At 36.2% G+C, this 8,836-nt stretch overlaps 1 protein-coding gene across 1 annotated transcript; it reads right to left on the reverse strand.

Annotated features, from left to right (window-relative positions):
- Positions 1–3,252: 3,252 nt before the first annotated feature.
- Positions 3,253–8,482, reverse strand: LOC129230490 (uncharacterized). The gene is made up of 4 exons (XM_054864892.1): positions 8,447–8,482; positions 7,757–7,858; positions 6,028–6,316; positions 3,253–3,804 (listed from the first exon to the last, which is right to left on the reverse strand). The coding sequence occupies exons 1-4, from the start codon at positions 8,480–8,482 to the stop codon at positions 3,500–3,502; spliced, it is 732 nt and encodes a 243-aa protein (XP_054720867.1). The 3' UTR covers positions 3,253–3,499.
- Between the last annotated feature and the right edge of the window lie 354 nt (positions 8,483–8,836).

Consider the following 8,836-nt stretch of genomic DNA (forward strand, 5'->3'; position numbering starts at 1 on the left):
AATGTGAAACTTTGTGACAGAGGGGGGTGGGATCAAAAATGTTGAAAAGTTCATTAGTACGATTTTATTTTATTTTTCTAAAATTGCACTATAATTGCGACTTCAAGTGTTTTTGAATGGACAATTTTTAATGTAGCAAATAGGATTCGTTCTTTTGACTGTTTCAAATTTTATATTTCTAATGGCAGAGGTCAAGGCAACTTACTCAATAATATTAAACGTTTTAAAAGAAATATTGTTCACGCAGAAATTTCACGTAATATTCTGAGTTTTGCAGCGTCATTTCATTCGGGAGGATTTCGATCATTGGGAAATTGACGCAATTGATCTGTTGGCCTAAAATTTGTGGCACCAATTGCAGTGCGAGAACTGTTTTTTCTTTGCATACGTAAACAAAGAGTTTGGAAATATATATTTGCATACGGTCACCACAAAACAGGGGCTGTGCACGAATGAAGTCCCGCTTTAAGGTGGGGTCACGAATCAGTAACAGTTTGTGACAAGGGAGAGGGAAAAAATGAAAACATGGACATGGGGAGAATGTGACAAGCCTTTTTTTTAAATAGAAACGTTTATGAAAAACAGCGTGAGATGTGACAAAGGAAGAGAGGGTATGGTGAAGTGCTAAAATTTGTGACAAAGGAGGGAAAGGGTCGAAAATGTTGAAAAGTGTAACATCAGTTATACACCGCCTTTAACTAAGGCCCCTATATATACGAGCCGGCGCATCAGCTCAAGATTAGCCATTTTGGATCGGAGCGCGTGTTTGAGTAGTTGTCTTTTCTGGCGAGTTATCGTGTTTGGTGATTGTTCACTGTGAGCAATTATTAGCGGCACGTGAATTGTTTATTAAATAAAATATTATTTTCGGCACATTTGGCGAAATCCGAAACTTTGCTGTGGTAACCCTAGCAGTGCAAAAATGCAAAATCCGATCCAAAATGGCTAAACTTAAGCTGATGCGTCGGCCTATCTAGATAGCGGCTCTACCTTTAACCATAAACAAATCACAAAGACAACCTTTTTCTAAATTGTACTATTATTACGGCCTCCAGTGTTTTCGAATCGACAGTTATATGTTGTCACGAGTAGAGTTCGTTCATTTCATATTTGGGAACTTCTATTTCTAATATCAAAGCAACTTACTCAATAATAGTAGACGTTTTGTAAGTAATATTGTTCACACAAAAGTTTTACGCATAAACTGAGTTTTGATGCTTTATTTCATACGGGAAGATTTCGAAAACTGGATAATTGGCGATTTTTATTCATTGGCGTCCAGGATTTTGTTTCCCTGCCAGCGCGAATTTGTTTTTCCCTTTGCATACGTAAACAAAGAGTAGGGAAATATCTTTTTGCATAGGGTTAGCACAAAGCAATATGGTATCCAAAATAAAATTATCCACGCCAAGAATTTGACGACCACTCAAATTTCTCAATGAGGTTGTTGTTCAGTCAAAAGTGCTTTAGTCACTAAAATTGATAGACTGAGCAAAAAAAAAAAAAAAAAACAACGTGGAGTCAGAAAAAACTTTTCATTTTCCCAACAGTTATTTTGTATTATTTTTTTTTAATGTCCGATTTTGTATATATGGCGTGCTCTTTATGACGTTACAAGTGATGTATTTTGGCGCGCTACTCCATTGCCGCTTTTAATGTTTACGCTTTGCTGTCAACCGCTTTTCCGTGTTATGATAATTTGCGCTAATGGTATGATATGTTAATGGTGGACCTTCGATCCTGGACCCCCCCCCCCCGCCCCCCCCCCCTTTGAAAAATTCCTGTGTGCGCCACTGAGTTCATGTATTTCATCTTTCTTACACTTGTAATGTAGAGTTCCAAGTTCGAAAAATCACGAATGCTGCTGTATATACTGTGCTGCCATTTTCTCAAAGTCCTGTAAAAAAAAGAAATTTTTTTAGACAAGGCAATTTGAAAAAGGGGAAAGAAAGACACTCCAATTCCTTTGATTTTATTATCTTTGATTTTGAGACAGAACAAAGGAAATTCGTTTAAAAATGAACATTGGACGCAATTTGCGGAAAAAAACCCCTTTAAAATAGATAATATTAGAAAAGCTTCAGCTACAGATTTACTAAAAGTATAATTGGAAATATCAAATATTATCATTTTATACTGCCAAAATTAGGGTGTGTCAAAAGAACCTTTGGCTTTGGGCCATATTGCCCATCCTAGTACAGTATTTTATATATACTACTAGCATTCCCGTACCCGGCATTGCTCGGGTAATGGAATAAGCAGGGGTTAACAGTGCTTGGTGCACCTAGTTTCGAAAATCCCCTATAATAATTACTTATTACCTATATTTTTTTCTAATTTTGGAAGGATCCCGCGGACCCTGAACTCCTTATACAAATATACCCTTGTTCTTAACCGATCTTTAACTGTTATTAACGATCCTTTTAAAGTATTGATTATCTTTGCAAACACAGGCCATTCACATTTTATTGTTATACCTATGTTTAAGCAAGAACTTCTTTGTATACAACATTTTTAGTTTTTTTTTTTTTTATTTCCTGGTGCTAAAATTATTCAGCTGCCTGATGAACTGACTTTGGAGCAAGTTACATAAAATTGGCCGTGTGAAAAAAATTCTCTTAAATCGATCCCTGCTACTTTTAATGTCTGTCCTTGTGACTTATTAACGGTTATTGCAAAGCAAACTTTTACAGGATAGTGCACTCTTCTAAATTCAAAAGGATAGTCCGCCTGTGATGATGTTCTTAAAAACTTCGTTTCTAGTTTTGAAAAAATGAAAGCAAAAGACAGAAACATTATTTGACTTGAGAAAAGCTTCGAAGAATCACGTGAAACCAAAACAATATCAAAATTAAAATTCGCTATCGACCAAAAGTTGAGATGAAGTACTGAATAATGATTTGAATGGAGGAAAGCCTCCGAAAATAAGGGATTTGAATTTCAATGACATCTTTTAATGTCACAGAAATTAAGGGGTTTTAATTAATTTCTCCTAAACTAATTGATATTTCGAAAAGTCCTTTCTTAGTGGATACTTTCGTAATCATGTGGACATGCCTGCCAAACTTCAAGTCTGAGGCTTCAGCGGTATTGGCTGAGCGTTGATATATAATATATATATGTTATCTCAGGACATTGATTTTTATATATTAAGATGTTTCTTAGAACTAGATGCTTGCATTTCTGCATATGTTATGAATATACAGATGTAAATTTCGCTGAAATCAGCATATTGCTCTATTGCTTTGTATTTCTTATATCAACGAATATAATCAATCAGATCAAAACTTTAAAATTAGTCTCTTAATTTTCATTAACAAATAAATAAAAGGGCAAAAAAATGCTAATGTGGTTAATAAGCCCATGTGGTTGTTTTGCTATCGTTTGCGATAGTTATAACTAAAGAATTTATAAACATGTCTTAGAACAAAGGATTATACCTCTATTTCAGCCATGACTGCTGGATCAATTTGAACTTTCTTATTATTAAACACTCTTCTCACAACAGGAGGTTTCCAAATATGTTTGGAAGGAACTTTAGTTGTCCATTCTTCTTGTTGTTGTTCATCATCGCTAGACTCTGAGGACGTAAATACGTGCATTCTTCCTGTCTTACAAAGTTATTTGAGTTCTGATTCAAAACAGAATCGTCCGATTGAATTTGCTTCGACGAAAAAGATCGCCAAATTCTACGCCGAAATCCCGTGTTGTCCATCAAATTGCCAAGGAATTTCAGTGGAGCCTTCCAGGGCTTGGCATCTTTAGGAAACGACCTACTTTCTGAAGATGAAGGTTTCGTGTTTACTGAAACAAGAAAATTTTCAGGAATCATTGATCAGAGTTCTTATAGGACTCAAAACTTTTACAGTGAGTACTTCAGAATGCGGGTACACAATTAACGGAGGAGAGGGGTCATGACTCCCATGACTCCCTCTCTGGATCCACGCCTTTAACTTAAAAAAGAGCGCCAAGGTTAAAAATTAGTTAGTCACCAAAACAGTATAAGCCATTAAAAATTCTTCAGTGCAATATCGACAGGTGCAACAAAAACTAAGTTTCATGATGTTGAAGAAAGAAACTTTAAATAATAGTCTTTCAGAAATTTAATTAAAAGCCAACTCATATTTAAATATTGGGGTCTATGATATCAGTAGAATTGACAGAAGTGGAGGAAATGGTGGTGGCCTGGCTTTTTTAGTTAAAAGCGTTTTGTATCTATATACATCACCTTGCCTTCTAATTCGAACTTTGAGTTACAGGGTATCTCTACATCTGGGGAAAAAAAATATTCTGTGAATATTTTTATTTGCACCATCTACCAAATGCAAACTTAATAGAATGCTTCAATTGCATACCGATAAAAATATATCATTATTGTTAAAGACTTAAACGCTAAGAATCAATTGTGAGGATGTTTCACTCAAAACCAACGAGGTATAGAGCTGCTCCGGTTGGCAATAATGTACTTCTGATTAGGGAATGCAAAATCGCAAAGGTGTTTAAAATGAAGGTGGCCGAGTTTTCAATAACCCAGACTTATATCAAGCATATAGTATCATGTCCGAGTATTGTGGTTGTAAAATCTTGAAATGAATAAGTGATTGTAGTTTGCTTGAAACATAACTTCTAAAAGTTATTCCAGTACTCTTAAAAATGAATAAAAAACATGCAATATGTTGTGGATTTACGTTATACCCACTTTTAGCTGTAGTGGCAGATTTTGTTCGGACGTCAGGGATTGTTGTAACGAACGTCGACTACATGAACAGTTTTTAAGAACAAAAATAACTATTTCCCACCATCCATGATATAATTTCCGATGTCGATAATTTTGAAGCGTAGGTTATTGACATTTTTTATCCGTTGTTTTCTTTTTAGATTTTTTTTTTCTGTTTTAAATTAAAACCTAAATATTTTTCCTCACAGTGGTCAGACAATAAAACTTCATGTATTAATTATCACTTAAAAAAAATGATATCATAATCCATGACAATTTTGTTTCAACATCAAAGACCATTCATTATATTATCCGTGTATATGAGCTCAATCTAGTGTGCTTTTTGTACTTATTCATATTAATTCTCCCAGATTATTAAGAAGTACTTACAACATATTTCATTAATGAGAGTTAACACTTAAATAAGTTAAGTTAAATACACTTAAAATACAAAAAAGTCTGAAATGTATTATTATCAAGAATGAAATGATACAATTTATGTTTAATTTCATTGTAAAGTTGTCGTTCCTCTGGTCCTCTGGATAAAGCTTTTTACTTTTTACTTCATAGGCTGGACGGTGATTCCTTTAATTTAACACGCGCAAGTAAGGGATTAATGCAACACATCTTTCACACGCTTTGCAGATGACCCAAAATGGAAATGAGATGCCTTGCAAGATGCAGACGATGAAATCGCGCGGTGTTTTAAAATTCTTGCCAAGTCTTTAAAACTGGCGACTTTTCTTGAGATTTCGACAGACTTTAAGCCCCTATATCTCAAAAACGAAAAGACGAGGGCACACACTTTATCGGTCAAAAAAGGGCTAAATATGCTCTTTCGAACGCGACCATTTTGAACTTTTTCCATGATGAAGTCATGTGGTTCTCTGGTGAAAATACTTCGCCCTCAGAGCACATTATAGACTGACTCCCAATTCTACCGTGATGATCCGCAAAAAGTCTAGAAACAATAGAGGAAATAGGGATCCTCTGTTTCTGGACTTTTTGTGAATTTATAACCACATGGAACTAGTCTAGCTGCCGCTAGACCAGGAAGATATGAAACAACAATTGTAGGGATGTTCCTGGAAAGAACTTGGTCATCTCACAAGCATGGGAAACTTGTTTGTCAAAGTCTGTAATTCCCATGTGTCTTATTTTGGAAATTTATTTTAAGCTCTTATTAATTTTCTTAAATTTTAAAACAGAAGTTTAAAGATGTTTCTGATCGTCTATTGTCAATGGAAAATTTATGGCTAAGGACCGGTGAAATTCAAATGGTAACCAATGCTGATAGTAATTTAACTTACATGATGACAAGGATGCAACAGCGCGTAGTTCTCCCAATGGATGATGGTGGTTGATGTGGCAATTTGGCGTGCTGGCTTGATGTGTGACTCTTTGTTTCCGGATTGGCTCGTTCAAAGATTCCCGGGAAACAGCAATGGTCGGATTGGACGAAGACAAGCTGTAGCCTCGTTCCAGCGATCGACCTAAGTCTTGGAGTTCACCCGACAACTCTTGAAGTTGCAGGCGATAGAATCGACGCTCTGCATCTGTTCGACGCTTCTGTTGCAATTCGCGTTGCATCATTTCCAGCTGTGAAATTAAATGAAAAGTAAGGTGACTTAGAATCGATAGTTTGAATCAAAAGATAAAAATTGTTCAATCAAATCATATTTGTGAAAAGTATTAGTCGCCATTTTCAGACAACGAGAGCACCTGATACTCTAGGGAACACCATTAATACTAAACAGGTGGTTTACGAGTTGAATGGAGCAGTGCCAGTTGTTGGGTGTTCGATTTTTCTAGCTGAGGAAAATCTTAAAATTTCGGCCCTGACCCATCTTCCATTAAGTTTTTAGAACACTTTCAACGAAAATACCCCGGGGAAATGCGTAGCCGTCCCCCTCCCCCAGAAATATCCACCAGAAGCAAGGGCCGGCTTGCTCCCCTTAGATTTGGCACTGGGATGGGCCCATGTGACGGATTTACACACTTGAGGGCACCCACGTCTAGCTCAAAAAAATTTCATGTGTAGTTTCAAATCCCTTTCGGGGCCGGTATATGTTGTGGATGCCCCTCGCAGTTGCGACATGGTAAATCTACCACTGGATGGGACCCGCTCACAACTTAGCCTTTCTGATCCAGACCAGAAGCGGAACAACCCCTACAAGAATTGATTTGTGAAGGGAACTTGGAGTATTTCCTCGCCGTGGAGTATTTAATGTGTGCCAAACACCATTAGCGTACACGAAAGATCTTCCACCGCCCGGTATCTAAGTCACGACTGTTCGATTACAAGCCCCGCGCCTAACTGCTCAGGACACCTCGGTTTGCGAAAGGGTGGAAGGAGGACTGGTAAGATGGAACCCTGTTAGTATTATGGAACCTCTCACACACCTTGATGACAAGTGATAGTGATGTATCAGAATTTGCCTCAATCTAAATTCTAAAGATAGAGGGCAACGAATTTCAATTGCCACATTTTTAAAGCCACAAATTTATCCTGAGATACAGAGATTAAAGACATGAAAAACAATTATCCAGCCTGTGGATACCAAAATTCACCAAACCATGTGGGATCAAGTTTCACAGCGACACGTCAATATAGCTGTGAAATTTAATAACGTCCAGACAAAAATATATTAATGACTTTAAAATATTCGAAAGCAAAACAATGAGAAAGATATGTATATGCGGACTAATATAGGTAAATAATGACATCTGGAGAGTAAGAAAATGTAAGAAGTACTCATTAAGTACGAAGATATTGTGAAATTTTTCTAAGACACAACGGTTATCCTGGTTTTGTATTGACGAGAGGTATAATGGTAATCGAATGGCATAGTTTATGTACTGAAAGTCAATCACCCAATGCACAACAGATCAAGATGAGGACCAAAAAAAGAAGAACCACAGAAAAAAAAAAAGCCTATGAAGAGATAGTCATCTAAAACAGAATTGTGAGGTGTTCTAAACCTATCATAGGTAATAAGACCAAACAAGAAGAAATATATACAAAACATAATAGCTCACTTTTAACTGCGCAGAAACTTTACGTTGCTTCAGCAAAGTCATTTTTCTTAAACCTTCATGCTCAAATATCTTTTCTGCTGAAGGTCCCGGTTTCTGGATTATCTATAAAGAATACAATAATTACAATTACAATCAAGGAATAATGTCAGTCAACAGTCAGCCTAGAACGTCTCAGCGTTACAGTTTTCTTCGTATCAGTGTTTTTGCATGCACATTTTAACAACATTGCACTGCACTAACGATTAAAATATTCGCTCAGAAAATGAAATTGTCATACTTTTTCTTCAATAATTTATACATTACTACATCACTTCTCACATTATTGCTTTCCATTGCTTTTTTAACACATGATTACAACAGACTACAGTCACTTTTTGTAATTGTGAACCAGGTTTGAAAAGAAAAGAACATTTTGTTTTACAGAAGAAGATTTTAAATTTACGCTCTAGTTTTAGTTGACAGAAAGTATTTTCTATAAAGCGATAAAAAACCCCAAATATTTAATAGTAAGCGAATATTAAACTTTTAATACTCTAATTGATATATTAAGAAGTTGAAATCAATGCTACCAGAGCGCAGATATATGTCATGTAAAACGAATACATTTCACCAGTTTCCTTAAACCTATACATTTACAGCTGATGGCTCCTTGCCTCTTATTTAAAACACGGTTGAGAGCGGCACTACCACCGTCAAAAGTTGCTGCTTGTGGTGATTTCTGGTCATATCGAGTCAGAAATATCTGTTAGTAGTGAGTTTTGGTCATAACGAGCCAGAAATTTCTCTTAATGGTGATTTTTGGTCATAACCAGTCAAAAATTTATGTTGGTAGTGGGTTCAGGGTTCGATTAATATATTGAGGGAATTGCTAGGCCAAACCCTTTTTTTTGGGGGGGGGATCCCCCCTCTGTAGTCAAACCGTTCAATTTTAGTCATCGGTTAAAGCAATTTCCGAAGTTTTAGGACCCCCAAGAAGCGAGGGCTCTAGGCCACTGTCAAGTTGGTCTATTCAGTAATCAGGCCATGGTGATTTTGGACATATTGTAACAAGTCAGAATCTTTTCTTGGTGGTGATTTTAA

The sequence above is a fragment of the Uloborus diversus genome, chromosome 9 (assembly GCF_026930045.1).
Source record: "Uloborus diversus isolate 005 chromosome 9, Udiv.v.3.1, whole genome shotgun sequence".
Classification (NCBI taxonomy): Eukaryota; Metazoa; Arthropoda; class Arachnida; order Araneae; family Uloboridae; genus Uloborus; species Uloborus diversus.

Coding starts and splice junctions, on each gene's coding strand:
- LOC129230490 (XM_054864892.1), bottom strand. CDS start 8,482: ATGACCAGAAATCACCACAAGCAGCAACTTTTGACG. Junction 7,859..8,446: donor ACAAGCAGCAACTTTTGACG/GTGGTAGTGCCG, acceptor TATTCTTTATAG/ATAATCCAGAAACCGGGACC. Junction 6,317..7,756: donor AAGTTTCTGCGCAGTTAAAA/GTGAGCTATTAT, acceptor TTAATTTCACAG/CTGGAAATGATGCAACGCGA.